The 14,588-nt window shown below is 48.9% G+C and overlaps 1 protein-coding gene across 1 annotated transcript in view; it reads left to right on the top strand.

Moving 5' to 3' along the window:
• psda (pleckstrin and Sec7 domain containing a) overlaps positions 1-14,588 on the top strand; it is a 49,619-nt gene that overhangs the window by 16,676 nt on the left and 18,355 nt on the right. Inside the window, exons 6-7 of the mRNA XM_042228853.1 lie at positions 130-364; positions 441-700. Coding sequence (XP_042084787.1) covers positions 130-364; positions 441-700 — 495 coding nt within the window. The remainder of the gene's footprint in view (positions 1-129; positions 365-440; positions 701-14,588) is intronic.

Genomic DNA, 14,588 nt, shown 5'->3' on the forward strand with positions numbered 1-14,588 from the left:
CTCCCGCTCGGCTTTTTAAACTTTTCTTTGATCCCAGTTTGGTCTGATGAGGAGACTCTGCGTGAGCGTCTGAAAGCCAGGATTAAACACGCAGTCAGGCTTTAACACGGTTTAACTCTTCTTCCTCAGGTCGCCCGAGTCCTCCGACAGCCACGGGGGCCTCAAGTCTCCGATCTCCATCGGCAGCCCCCGCCGACCCTCCGACAGCAACCTGGACTCCTTCAGCCGCCACTTCGAGAGCATCATGGAGTCCCACCGGGCCAAGGGCACGTCGTACAGCAGCCTGGACAGCGTGGACCTGCTGACCTCGGGATCCACGTCCGTATTCACCTTCGACCTCCCCACCCTCACGCCGGAGATCCAGGTAGGACGCAGAAAGGAGGCGGGTCGCGGCTTCCTGTGCGCAGCAGGACATAACGCTGTCTCGTCTGTGTGTTCAGAGTCAGATCTGCGAGAGCGCCAAGCAGATTATCGAGCTCAGCTTCGCCCCGCTGGCCCGTCCGGACCCGTCCGCCGCCTCTGAAACGTCTCGCTCCGAACTTGCACTCTGCGCCTCGGGGGCGGGGCTCCGAGGAGGCTCCAAGGACGACGGCGGCCCTCCGGTCAGGTCCAAGTCGGAGAGAGAGTCGTGGCGTCGCTCCATCCTCAAAGACGGCTTCAGGAAGGCGAGCTCGACACCAGCGCTCCACAGCAGCATCAGGTGAGTCGGAGCGCTCGCTCGTTCTGCGGCCGACCAGACGAGGAGACGAGCTCCTGGTTAGTGTCAACGTGTGTGTGTGTGTGTGTGTGTGTGTGTGTGTGTGTGTGTGTGTGTGTGTGTGTGTGTGTGTGTGTGTGTGTGTGTGTGTGTGTGTGTGTAGAGTGTGTGTTTGTGTGTGTGGAGTGTGTGTGTGTGCGTGTGTGTGTGCGTGCGTGCGTGTGAGTGTTGGTATTGCCACTTTCTGGATGCTGTGCAAACGTGATCTGCAGATTAAAGTGATGAGAGCTGAAAACTGCTGCAGGGACTCAGATCAGGTGTGTGTGTGTGTGTGTGTGTGTGTGTGTGTGTGTGTGTGTGTGTGTGTCATACAGATGGAGAGTGCAGACATTTGCTCGGCTGTTTGGCGCTTTGCTGAGTCGGGACATTTTTCCGTTTCTTTTTTTAACCCTCTGGCTCTGCAGCTGTTTTTAACCTCGTTTTATAACCTCGTTTTATTTTCCTCCAGTTAATCCTCAGATTAAAAGCCTAAAAAACCAGCAGCAGCTTTCAGCCTCGTTCACCTCACGCACTTCACTTAATGAGGCACGAGGTGAGCTGAACTAAACTATGAATTTAAGTTTGATGGCCGAGTCGTGGTTGTTGAGAAATAGTCGATTTGTGTTATTGGCGGCTCGTGTTTCTGTGTTGAACCTCGGCCCAGCTTCGTACAAACATCGTGAAACCGTCATTTTAAAGTCGTGTAACAGCCATCTGAGCAGCTGGAAACACTTTTCAGGCTTTTTGCATTAAATTTCTTAAGTTTCAGTTTGTTTTATATGAATTTTCACAGTCAGACGTACGAGGTCACAAAATAAGAAATACTTGTTCTCCGTCCTGCCACCTGTCTGTTTGAGACGCTGCCCCCTGCTGACAGTAAAGCGCTACGACGCGTAGACTACTGTGTGCAGAGCTGCGTGTAGTGTTTTTGTGTGGCGCTACTGCATCGAGACAGAGACAGTAAATATCACCAAACATGAGGGACATCAAATGTTTCATTAAATAAACAAAATCCCCAAACGTCTCACGCACCACCGTCCTGAGATCATGCTAAATCAGCTGAAAAATCATCCTCTCGATAAAGCTCGCTGCAGAGCGAGCTCACAGCTCGATAGCAACAAAGAAACAGGAAGTCGGTGGCTATTTTGTGATATTATTAAAGGATAACGTGTGGCGTGATTGCTCAGGTCACCTGACAGCAGCGGCTCGACTCAGCGCTGCAGCTGCTTTTCCTCCGGTTGCTGCTGCCTGCAGGGGTGATGGTTGAACTTCTGTCCATGCAGCATGCAACACGCACAGCTCGACCCGACTGAGTCGCAGGCTGACTGCAGGCGGCTCCCACAGGACGATGAGCGACACGTTTCCACGGCGCTCTCCTTTGCTCTGTGCTCTGCGTGGAGAACAAAGATGGCGTATTTGATGCTCGCCGAGTGGTTTTGGTTGCACATCCTCTCGTGCTCCACTTCCAGCTTTATACGGTTACTTTCCTTTAAACCAAACCACGGCGGTCACATGACGCGGGTCCCATCAGCTGATGGAGTGTGGTCAGCTGAAGCGTGTCCCGCTGCATCCATTGTGTTGCAGCAGTGCATCCCTCTAAACCAGTTTAGCACTTGATGCATTAAACTCATCCTGACAGCTGATGTTTCATTTGTTTATCAGGATGATTAATAAAACAAAAACAAACAGATTTGATTAGACCAGCATCACCTGCCTCCACCTCCTCCTGTCCCAGCATGCTGCTCTGTTACACCGCCCCTCTGTGTGTCCTCCTTCACTGCTCCATCTTCTCCTCCCTCCTCCCTCTGCACATGCTCAGACCGTCTCAGCCTCTGTGGCTCTGAACATCTGAACACCTTCATCTTTAAACCTTCTCATTCTCTCTTTGTCTCGCTTCCACCTACTTTCCTTTATCTTCTCTCCAGAGCACGCCTCCACCTCTCCAGGCTCTCCTCCGCCCGCTCTCGCTGCAGATCGCAGTGTTGTCTGCAGACTCCTGCCTGACGTCACCTGTCAGTCTGTTCGTCAGCGCTGCAGACAGGAAGGAGCTCAGAGCAGATCCCTGATGTAATCCCACCCCCACCTGTCATTCCTGCTCCACACCTCGGTCCTCGTGTCCTGCACCACCCTCACGTACTTCCTCTCTCTGCAGCCAATCATCTGCTTCCTCCTGACCTTAAACATCACATGTTACCGTCATGTTTGCTTTAATTACAACTTACCAAAATACAACATTTGACTGTTGCCGTGTCCGTACCCGCATCGTTGCAGCTCACTCTAATTTTGCAGATTTCCTGCAGATCTTCACAGTTTCACACGCTCACCTGCTTTGGGCTGCTTGAACCACTCATTTTACTTTTTAACAAATGATAAAACATTTCATTTCCTGCTCAGTTTATTTTGACTAAGCTTCATTTGCAGTTGCTGTTTGTGTTGGCTGCAGCACGGCTGTTAAATTGAACCGTTAGTTCTATTTTTCTCCAGATTAGTTGAGCTAATCTGCCCACGTGCAGCTCGGCTCCTGAAGGATTACGACCTGGAGCGTTTGTATTCCTGCTCGGGCTCCAGCGGAGTGCAGGATAACAGCATTCAGGTGGAAATGAGCAGAATCTGGATTTAAATGCTGGGGCGGGATAAAATCGGGAAGCTCGCTCCCGCCCGTTGTTGGCTTCAGTGGAAGAATTCGCACGTTTTCTTGCTTTCGTGTTGTTGAAACGTCGCTCTGCACACGAACACGTTCAAACATCTGAGGAGTGAAATGGAAACGGCCGGCCTGCTGCTGGGAGCTTTCCCAGCACGAGCTGGAGGAGCTCGCCGTTTTCCTTCTTGGCCTCGCGCCACGGCTTCTGCTGGGTGTGGACGAATTCAGACGCAGTCAAAAACTTTATTGTTCTCAGCAGAAACTCACATCGCGCTGCAGCGAGCGAGGAATTCAGACTTGGACATGAAAACAGGATCACGGCCGAAGCTTCGTATCCTTGTCCCCGCTCACCGAGTCCAGGCGCCTTCACGCTCACATGCGCGAAGGACCTCTGTGTGTCGTATCCTAAGAGGACATGATGCATTCCAGCCCTACAGCCCCGCCCCCTTGCCCCCCGCCATAAAACTAATCCTAATCTGCAGCTTCAAACAGCCTCATGTGGGAGGTCTGTCCTCACAGGGATAGGTGTAAAAACACACACACACACACACGCACACACACACACGCACACACACGCACAGTTTTATCAGCCTATAGATGGAAATTCCAGATGGGTTCAGGAAGGGTGGAAGTAAAGACCTCCCACTCCTGTCTGAACACTAGAAACAGTCTGAAATGTTTTCAGTAAAGCCTCCTCCTCCTCCTCCTCCTCCTCCTCGCTGTCATTCATGTGGATGTTTTCCATCTGTTGTTTGTGTGTTCCGACCTTTGACCTCTGACCTGCTTCCCCTCGGTTCGTGGTGATGCTTCTGCTGTGGAGCTGTTACTGTGAGCTGAAACACATTCGTGTGCGGCTGTAAATACTCTGAGTTGTGTGTCTTCAGATGGATTCTGATAACCGTGGTGCAGAGCGGCGGCTGCACGCTCTTTTCAACGACTCTACGATCAACTTTCAGATGGAAGGTTTAAAGATGTGATGTGGGTCGAGCGCAGCAGCAGGCTGTGCACAGATGTAGCCTCACAGTGTGACCTGCTGTTTAAACACTTCCACCAATCAGAGCCGTCGCTGTTTCGGTTTGTGTGCAGTGTAGTCGTGTTTCTGCGACGTTGTGAATAAAACGCCCTTTAGTTGAAGCGAGGCTGACGTGGTGCAGACGAGTGATGGTTACAGGGTCGTGGCTCATATTGAAGATGTGTGAGCAGCGTTTGGATGAGGTGTAGCTTCAGGCCCCGCCCCGCCGAGCTCTGCATGAGTGACACACACACTGTACCCCTGTATGTGTGTGTATATAAATGCTGTACTGAGTTCAGTTTAATGAGTAAATTCTGAATTTATCTTATTCATGTGAACATTAAAGACAAGTTGCTGCTCGCGCTCAGCTGAAATCCTCATGTTCCAAGTTTCTCCCTAAGCTTTCAGTCACGTTCATGCGGCGCCTCGATGAGGCTGAAGTTTATCGAGCCGCTGAAAACTTCCAGGATGGTGAGACGAGACAAAGAGAGGAAGAGGGGAAGGAGAGGACAGAGGGGGGAGGGCGAGGAGCCGAGGAGGAGGAGGGGCGTCCTGGGTCAAACGGGGGAGGAAGCGCATACCTCCTTCCCCTCAGTGCTGGAAAATAAGCCAGCTGATGGACGAGAGGGGCAGGACGAGGAGACGGGCCAGCGGAGAGGAGAAAGAGGGAAAGTTGTGAAGAGGAGCCGCGCCGAGGTTTCAAAAGTGTGGAAGAAAGAAGAGGAGGACTGGAAGCAGACGGATCAGAGAGGAGGCGCTGCTGCTGGAGGATTTCCTTACCGAGGCGCCGAATGAAGGGGAGAACTGGGAGCAGATGATGTCATAGCTTAATGATGTCATCAGATTAACGTGTGGGTGACGTCGCTCCGTTTCCCTCGACAACAGCTCGGCGTGGTTCGGAGGCGTCGATGTGGATGTTGTTTGATCGACGGCTGCTCTCTCACAGGCTCTGTGTGAGAGTGGGCGGGGCCGTGTCGTAATGGCGAGATACATCCTGTGCTGGGGGGGCGGGGCTCTGGAGGACAGGTACATGTATGCCTCGCCCTACCCGGCTGTGTACAGGTGAGGTTAAAGCTTCCTGTGTCTGAAACATGAGATCAGTGATGTCATTGATCTGTAAATATGTCAGCAGGGAATTTATCCTTTTAAATTTATTATTTATTAATTTGTTATTGACAAAAATGACAAAGTTAAATGTTGTCAGCAGGAAACAACACCACAGCATAAGGTCAAAGAGATGACCTGTTCAGGTGTGTGATTGGTCTCCGGCTGTTTTTGAGTGATGCTGAGGTTTAAAACCAGTGCGTGCAGATGCCAAACCCTGCAGTTCCTCTGCCGTCCAGCAGGGGCAGCAGCGAGTCAGTCCCCACGGACTCCCACGTTAAAACTGGTACACGAACTGGCTCTGTAGATAACAATGGCTCGCATTATTAGGGGCGTGGCCTCTTTGAGCTGCTAGGTGTCTGCTAGCGTCCGTCTACCAGAAGCTTCATATCGTCTTTCACATAAACACAGATTTGTTCTAGCGTCGCAAACGAAAACACCGGCAGCGCTGCAGAAATGGATACCACTGTAGAGTTACGCCCTCCCTGAGCCTGCTTCTTCCTGTCAGTTTTTCCTTCCTGCTGTCACCAAATGTGTGCTGATAGTCTGTTGCTGCAGGTCTTTACCTCACTGTATAAAGCACCTTGAGGTGACTGCTGTTGTGATTTGAGCTACAGAAAAAAAGTGAACGAGAATCAGCTGAGTCTTGGGTCTTGTTGTGATTGGTTAACTGTTTTCATGAGTGGAAGTTGTTTCAAAGACGTCGTGAGCTGCAGTTTATCTGTAAAACCAACAGCGGCCTGTTAAAAATGTTCACTGAGGGTAAGCTCAGTCTGTCGATGACTTTCTGAACTTGTGCGGTTGTGCAGAGAGGGATCCGGGCTGGCCTGCTGTTTAGACGCCCCTCAGTCCTGTCGCCGTCTCCCAGGACTTCAGCCTGTTCGGTTTTTTTGTTCCACTGATGCAACTCTGTGAAACGTCCCCACGCCGTCGCCGCGCGCTCTCCGCAGCAGTGTTTGTCAGTCGTTGCTGTGTGTCAGGGTACACGAGGAGAGGAAGGAGGCTGGGAGGCGTTTTAACCTCTGCTCAGCCGTTACCGTGCAGCACGCCTTCCTCTGTATTCTCACTCGTTCTGATTCAGTTCTTTCATAATGTGGGCTGTTTGTTTGATTCACAGGAGATTTCACATATAAATAAAAAAGAGGCGGTGCGGGACTCGGGCGTCATGTACCGAGTTTACAGTACAGCTGCTGGTACCAGCCAGCCCAGCAGGAGGCGCTCTTAGGAAACCTGCCCGGTAACTGCAGGTCAGGCTGGAGCTTTGCATTCAGTTACAAGTAAAACGACTGTTTAGCTACAGTGTTGCGTTGGGATTTGCTCCATGGCGCGCTGTCGTCCGTCAGTTTGGTTCAGCTGACGTGACAGACGAAGCTTTGATCTCTGAGCTCGAGTCACCTGTGGACGGATTGATTTTGGCCCAGCAGGAGAAGAATCCTTTCATTCCCACATTTATTTTATTGACTGAAACTTTCTGTGCGCCGTCCCGGCTGGAGCTGAACCGACAGTTTACTTTAACCTCGTGAGCAGCGGTCACCACCAAAGATGGCGCCGTGGATGTCCTGATGGTCGGACGCTGTGGTGGTGGGCGGGGTTTTGGGGCACGTCCGGGCTGTGGCACCTCGGTCCTTGTTGCTGAACTGAAGTTTCTGAACTGAACTAAAGAGCGAGTGAGCTGTTGGCGACGGGGACACACGGCTGAGAAGCAAAGGGGTGTGTTTGATATGCGACGCATCATCGTGATGGTTGGAAGACAAAGTCCTCAGAGAAATTAAAACCAGTCAGCTGAGTCGCTTTAAGGACTTCAGGACATTTCTAACACGGACTCAGGCTCTCGTGCACCGTACGTTCAGTTTTTATTCGTGTTTCACTAAAATGTGTTTTCACATCTATTTTAACCTGGATGTTAAAACCCTAAAAACACTAAAACTGTGGATTTGACACAGTGTGGTTTTAGAAACTTCACATTATGGAACCAAAACAAACCGGTGCTTGTGTGATGTGCTGCACGCACTGACCATCAGCCAGTCTGATATATGAAAGCTTTGCAAACTGCGGCCCACTCTGCCGTTTGTGTGTGCAGGTTAAAGGCAGACCGTCCTTGGACTTTACAAAGTTTTCCTTCAATCAAAGAAACCTAAACGTTCACATTAAAAGTCACTCGGAGCGCTCAAAGCTTTATTGTAGTAAAGCTCTCATTCCTCAGATGTTGGTTTCAGTCACAAATATTAACTTGCAGCTCGTGCAGCTTCTCAGTGTTTTGTGTGAACTATGTAGGACACTGAGGCTTTTCCTGCAACACATCTTTTTAGGAGTCCCTTCCCGATGCTGTGAGTGCCTTTGGTCCAGTCTTCACAGCCTGGGTTTGAATTCGTGAGGGCGTGACCTTCACTCCTTTAACAGCCTGACGTGAGCCTCAGGTTTACCTCTCAGGGTGCTGATGGAGGAGTTCGTCGCGTGTTTCTGGGCTTGCTTCGGTTTTCCTGTTAAACTGTGTGATCTGACTCAGCAGGAACTCGGCTCTGCTCTGAGGCTTCGCTCCGCATCGCTTCAAACAGACTCCATAATGAACCTTCCTGCGATTTTTACTGGGTCCAGACGTTCCTGCTGAATAAAAGTCCCTGCAGGCAGAGGATCTCCTCTGGAGTTTGCAGGAAGTTTGCTGTTTTAACTTTCCAGCTGAGCATCCATTATAGATCAAGCGCTGGATTCGTGGTGAGGCCTGAGCGGGACATGTGACGGCTGAGCTGTTTTTACCTCCGTCTGAGGAAAGCCTCACGCTTTCACTGAGGTGTCTCATCGTCCTCGGGTTACAGGACGACGTTTGGGTTTGTTTCAGACTGATTGAGGATAAAGTCTGGCACATGTTGCCATGGCAGTGTTTCCAAACCGGATCACTAAATCTGGACGGGTTTGATGACCACGTCTGGACGCGAGGCTAAGCTATTGGCTGCATGTTAGCATCGCTCAGACACAGATATCTGCTAATCAGTAACATGCAAATCAAATTTCACTGTGCAGCCCAACTGAAGCTCCGCCTCCTCACACAGTCTGTACAGTAGCCTCACAGCAGCCATATTATTGGTCACATGATGTCATTAAAAAAGCTCCAACAGCATAAACACAATGCAGAGGTCCAGTTCAGGTGAAGCTAGCACACAGCTAGCAGCTACAGCTGCCTGTCAGTCAAAGAGGCCACGCCCCTGATGGTGCAAACTCGCTGGGCCATTGTTACTACAGAGACGAGCAGTTTGTGTATCAGCCTGTAAACGTGTTTGTCTGTGGGGACTGACTCACTGCTGCCTCTGCTGGACACTAGAGGGACTGCAGAGTAATCCTATAATGCGCTCAGAAACATTTTGAGGACCGTAAACGTGCGTCATTGTGAACTGTGAACCAGTCGGTCTGTGAGCTGTTTGTAGACGCTTTCCATCGGCGCTGCTTTGGGGTCTGCATGTGGGCTTTGTTGACATGAACACAAACACTGATTAACAGCAGGCTAACTCTTTAAACCTGGGCTCCGAGAGCCTCATGTTCGCGTCGGCTGGCTGTCACTCAGCGCCTGTTTGTGGTTTGGTTGTTGTGGTGTGAGTCTGACTGACACGCCCTGGAAAATAACAGCGTTTCTGCCTTTCTCTGCATTCCTGCTTTCCTCCCGTCCGGCCTTTCGTTTTCGAGCTTTCTGTCTTGTTTTTTCGCTCTGCTGCTCGGTGACTCATTGTTCTAAGCCTCTCTGTCTCAGCTGGTGGATCAAACCAGTCTCAGCTCAGATGGGGGGAGCGCCAGGTGTCCAGATTGGGCCTGATGAAAAATGGAAATGGACGTTTTCAACAACAAGGATCTGGGCATGCATCCTAATGCTGTCATCCATCTCCACCTGGTATGGAAACAGAGAATCTGCACGTCACAGGAGGTCATTTACACATAAGTTCTCAAAGTTTTCAATATCCCCCTTCCTGCTGTAGTTCTTCTCTCTGATGTTTAGTTCAGTAAATTCATCATTTATTAGAGAACAGGACAACACAGAGAAACAGACCGCTGCTCTGTGCTTTAAGTGAAAGCTTTACAGCATCACAAATTAATAACAGTTATTATCAGAGCTGCTGCTTTTCCATTAGAGAGGACTCACGGTTCTGATTTACAGGTCCAGTCTGTCATTTGTGAAACATGTTTAACAGAAACACCGAGTGCTGTGCACCTGATGCTCTAGTTATTAAAGCTAAAGCTTTAATGATGTGTTAATAAAAATAAAGGAGAGTACATTTTGAATCCATAACTATTACAGTATCATGATAATCCTGTAATACTGCTGTGACAGTCACAGGATGGATCAGTCACACTGAGTTTAAGAAGCATCAGCAATAAAATAACATCAACTCTGACATCATCAGTAGGGATGGGAATCGAAACCCGGTTCTTGCTGAGAACCGGGTCCCACTGTTTCAGTTCCTTGGAATCGTTTGTCATTTTTGCAAATGATTCCCTTATCGACTCCAGTCAGCCCGAATGACGTCACCACGTTGCGGAGCGTCATTTACCTGGCAGGAAACACGGCGCCTAAGCTCAACGCTCAAAAGTTTGGTTACACTTTACAAGAACGGATGACAACAGGGCAACTTGCAACACTTGCAAAGTAGATGTTTCATTTAAGGCAGGAAACACTACGAATATGCAAAAGCATTTGCTCACAAAACACGCGATGACCTTAAATGAATGTCGTGTTTTTAATTCCGGACTCGTGAATCTCAGCCCAGCAGCAGCGGTAACGTTTGCACGTCCTCTCCCGTTAATTAACTAATTAATGAACTAATTAGTTAATTAATTAATTAACCATTACTGTGCATTTAGGTGACCATGATGAGACAGACAGACAGAGTCTGGCTCAGATGCTGGCAGCTCTCGCTGCAGTCTGCCGGCAGCGTCTCCTTTCAGGCAGGATAGACGAATGTCACCGAGCAGAGACTCAGTTTGTGGTCAAAGGCTTGCACCCGTTTGCCACAGCAGATGATTTTCAGTAAGTGAATGTGTTTAATTGTAGGCAGGGACAAGAGACGATATAAAACAAAGTTCTAAGCTAATCGACCTTAGTGTTCTCCTTTTTAAAAAAGAATTGATAAGAGAATCGAAAATGGAATCGGAATCGTGAAAATCTTATCAGTACCCATCCCTACTCATCAGTGTAATCAAACTTTCTGCCATTTTTAATGAAACGCAGGCGTTCAAACGCTTTTCTCTCAAAATGAACGTGAACTGATGACACATTGCGGTCATCGACGAGTTGAGGCTGCTGGATGCAGGCTGATGTGCGTCAGTAACGATGAGCCGCCGTAGCTGAACGAGGACGTTTGTTACTTCACAGCAGACGTGACGACAAACCCGAGCGTGTTCTTCCTGCTGACTCGAGACTCGGCTTTTGTAAAAGCAGCTGCGCTTTCTGTGAAGCGTGTTGGCGGCGGCAGAGCGGGCCGCCGTCTGCCTGCCGTTGACCTTGAACTCGGTCGGTGGAAGTGGGCGGAGCACTCAGAGATGCACTGAAAGAATTTCCTGGCGTCCTGTTGAGTGAGGTTCCTCGGCCGCTGGTTATTTCTGTCCGGGATGAATGGGCTGCATCGGCGAGTGTGGGAGGGACTCGCCGACAGAAACATCCGGACTCACATTCCCTCCGTTCACCAGGAAATACTACTGATGCAGCTCTGAGTCTGAGGCGCTCGCAGTCCTGCCATTGGCTGTAACAGCAGCGCCCTGTAATCATGTACTCCTACATGATGTTTGAGTAATCAGAGTAAATGTCTGTTTTTCTGCAGCACAAACAAACTGAAGCTGTAGGAAAAATAAAACATGTTGCAGTGATCCGGCGCAGCGAGCTGCCGCGGCGCAGCGAGCTGCCGCGGCGCAGCCCTGCGCTCTCCTCGTCGTGTCGGTTGTTTTATTGTATTTTCTGTTTTCTGGCCCGCGTCTGGTTTTGGTTCTGACTCGTGTGCTTCTGGTTATCGTGTTGCAGGGATCAGGCGGTGCTTTCTGTACCTGGCTGTGTTGTGTGGTCACGTTTTCTTATTCTGACCTTTTGTCTTTATTGAATGAGACGTGTTTTACTGTCGTGTTTATTTGGACGTTCAGCATGTTTTTCTGTTTTTAATATTAGAAGCTCTTCCTGTAATGTGTCGTGTTCCAGGAGATTCGATTGCACTTCAAGTGTTTTTCTGTTTTATTTCTGTGGTCGTGTAGCTGTGTAGTTGTGTTTCCTGTGGTTTGTCCCAGCTTTGTATTCGGCTGCATTTGGTGTGTTTTCTTTCTGGAGAGGCTCTCGGCGTCGTCGTGTTTCTCTGTAATCTCTGACAAACATGCCTTTGCTGCTTTCTGATCCATCATACTTACATGGATCACTGAATGAATTATTATGTTATGAGACAACCTTTAGTTGCCTGCAGGCCTGCTGACCGCCCGGTCCAGTAAAGGGAAGCTCATTAAGGGAAGTAGATGTAGTCCACACGGTGGTTTGACCACTTCCCACTTTCAGACTCTCATTCAAAACTCTGACTTCATTTCCTCTTCGTGCCTGAGGTTTTTTTTATGTTTTAAAAAGTGCGTTTATGTAAAGAGCAACTGCGAGCGAAGAACGGCCGATGGACAACGGACACATTCCCACGACGACGGCGGCAGATAGGTGCGTTAAATTAAAAGTATTCCTGCTCGGCTCGGTGACGTTTGCGCACACGAGGCCGTATCGATCCTTCAGGAGAGGCTGGTCGATGCAGCAGCAAACACTCGGGTTATAAATAGACTGCAGGCTGGAGAAGGAAACACAGCCGCACACGGCGCATTAACGTGTTTGCAGTTAGATGTGCCCCGTCTCTCACGTTTAAATGCTGACGCTGGCTGGGAGCATTTGCACTGAGCACTGGTTGAACTGGATGTTTGTGTGTTGGATGTTACTGAAGGAGGATATCAGGTGTTATCAAAGCGGACGGAGAGCGTCTCCTCAGTTTGAATGAATTCTGTATTTTTATCTCCAGAGTAACAGACAAGTACCTGCTCGAGTTTTCGCTCCACACCCAAAAAGAAGCTGATAAAAACAGAAACCACTGCTCGCCGCCCGCCGCCACCTGTTTCCATAATTTATCACTTTTTTCAGGAATAACCTCTTCAGTGTCTCCGCCTACGTATGTAAAAGGAAGCTTTTCCCACTCTGTGACCTGCTAAATGTCACACCGCATTAGCTGCTAACAGTTCCTGTTTGCAGGGTAACCATGGCAACAGAAAGCAATCGCTGTATTCATGCTGATGCTCAAAATGTGATACGTGAGCGAGATGTGAGGTCACAAAGACACTGAGGTTCACGGTGTCATCGTCGCGCCTTCGCTCCGCGCTGACGGTTTCATGATCGATATATAAATCCGTGTCCTGGAACATCCACTGATCGTTTGTTGCTTCATTTTTATTTTCTGGTGCCTCTGAGAGCGTGATGTCACCCGTGATCGATTCCTCGCTGGCGAGCTGCTGCTCCCGGCTCCCTCGTGCTGGGTTGTGGCGTCCCTGATGTCATTCGGCTGCTCCCGACTTGACTCCTCCATGTTGGGCTGCAGCCGGCGGTCCCGATTTGGTTCTGGAGCTCCTCCGTGAGTGGAGCCTCGCTCTAACAGAACCTGCGGCAGGTGGAGAGCTGGTTGGTGAGGTACGGCGAGCAGAGCCAGCTGCGAGCGCAGCCTCAGCAGACCCAGGCTGACCCAGGCTGACCCAGGCTGACCAGAGTGGGCTAGCTAGCCTTGCCTGGTGGGCTCGCACTCAAAGCTGTCTCTTCAAACTGGAGGAAACAGGAGGACAAAGGAGGGGGGAACAACTAAGCTGTAGTGCCTCTTCACCTCACTGTGCAATACTTTTGTAAATAGTCAACAGTGCAATAGACTCAATACTTGAAATGTGCAATTCACTTGTATTTTTATTTTTTATTCCTATTTATTCTATTTATCCCCTTCGTATATTTTATTTATATTGTCTCTGTATTTATATATGTGTGTGTGTGTGTGTGTGTGTGTGTGTAATATTCTGTAACTCTGTAACTTCGGTCGTTGCTGTGCTTTTTTGGAAATCGAATTTCCCAGAGGAACCCACCCGAGGGATTAATAAAGTTCTATCTATCTATTCATAAGGACGTGTATCTCACATATCTAGCATTAGAAAGAAGCTCGTTCTCAGGCTGTATCTGCTCACTACACTCGTACTCTGACATCATACAGTATTGTTAAGCCTTCAGATACCGTTACCACACACACTCTGCTGCACACACACATTTATGGACTTTCTTAGACCAAACCTGTGAATCTTCATTTACAGCTGCCTTCTTCTGCTGATATGGTAATTCCTACTGTCGCCTTCTTATTCCAGTTTTAAACTTCCTATAATAATTCAAAAATCTTCTATTATTAGTAACTCGATCCAATCTTAATGTTGTTAAACTTTCAGTCTGCTCTCTTGGGTCGATGATCACTAATACTGTCCTCTCCTGTCTCATCTCTTAAAACTGCAACGATACCTCTCCGTCTCCGGACTATAAACTCTCTATTTGTAAATCACGTCTCAGAACTGCAGGCCCTTCATTATTACTTGGGCTTATTCTATTGTTACCTTGTTTAGTTTTATAGTTTTATTTGTTTATATGTTTTTATTTTGCTGTATAATCTAACACGACCTTGTGGGTCTTTATTAAAGGTTCCTATAAATAAATGTCTTATTGTTATTGTATATGAAGGACACCATAAGTTTGATTTTCATAAAGTTTTGTTTTTAACTGAACATGATGCTGCCAGTTCTGAATAACTACAACTTCCTCTGGGATGTGAAACATCCAAACATCCAACCAAGCATCCATCCAAACAACCGAGCATCCATCCACCGAACCGAGCATCCATCCAACTATCTGTCCAGCCAACCAAACATCCAACCGAGCATCCATCCATCCAAACAACCAACCGAGCATCCATCCATCCATCCACCGAACCGAGCATCCATCCAACTATCTGTCCAGCCAACCAAACATCCAACCGAGCATCCATCCATCCAAACACCCAACCGAGCATCCATCCATCCAAACAACCAACCGA

The sequence above is a fragment of the Haplochromis burtoni genome, unplaced genomic scaffold (assembly GCF_018398535.1).
Source record: "Haplochromis burtoni strain Fernald_Lab_line unplaced genomic scaffold, NCSU_Asbu1 Contig_359, whole genome shotgun sequence".
NCBI lineage: Eukaryota > Metazoa > Chordata > Actinopteri > Cichliformes > Cichlidae > Haplochromis > Haplochromis burtoni.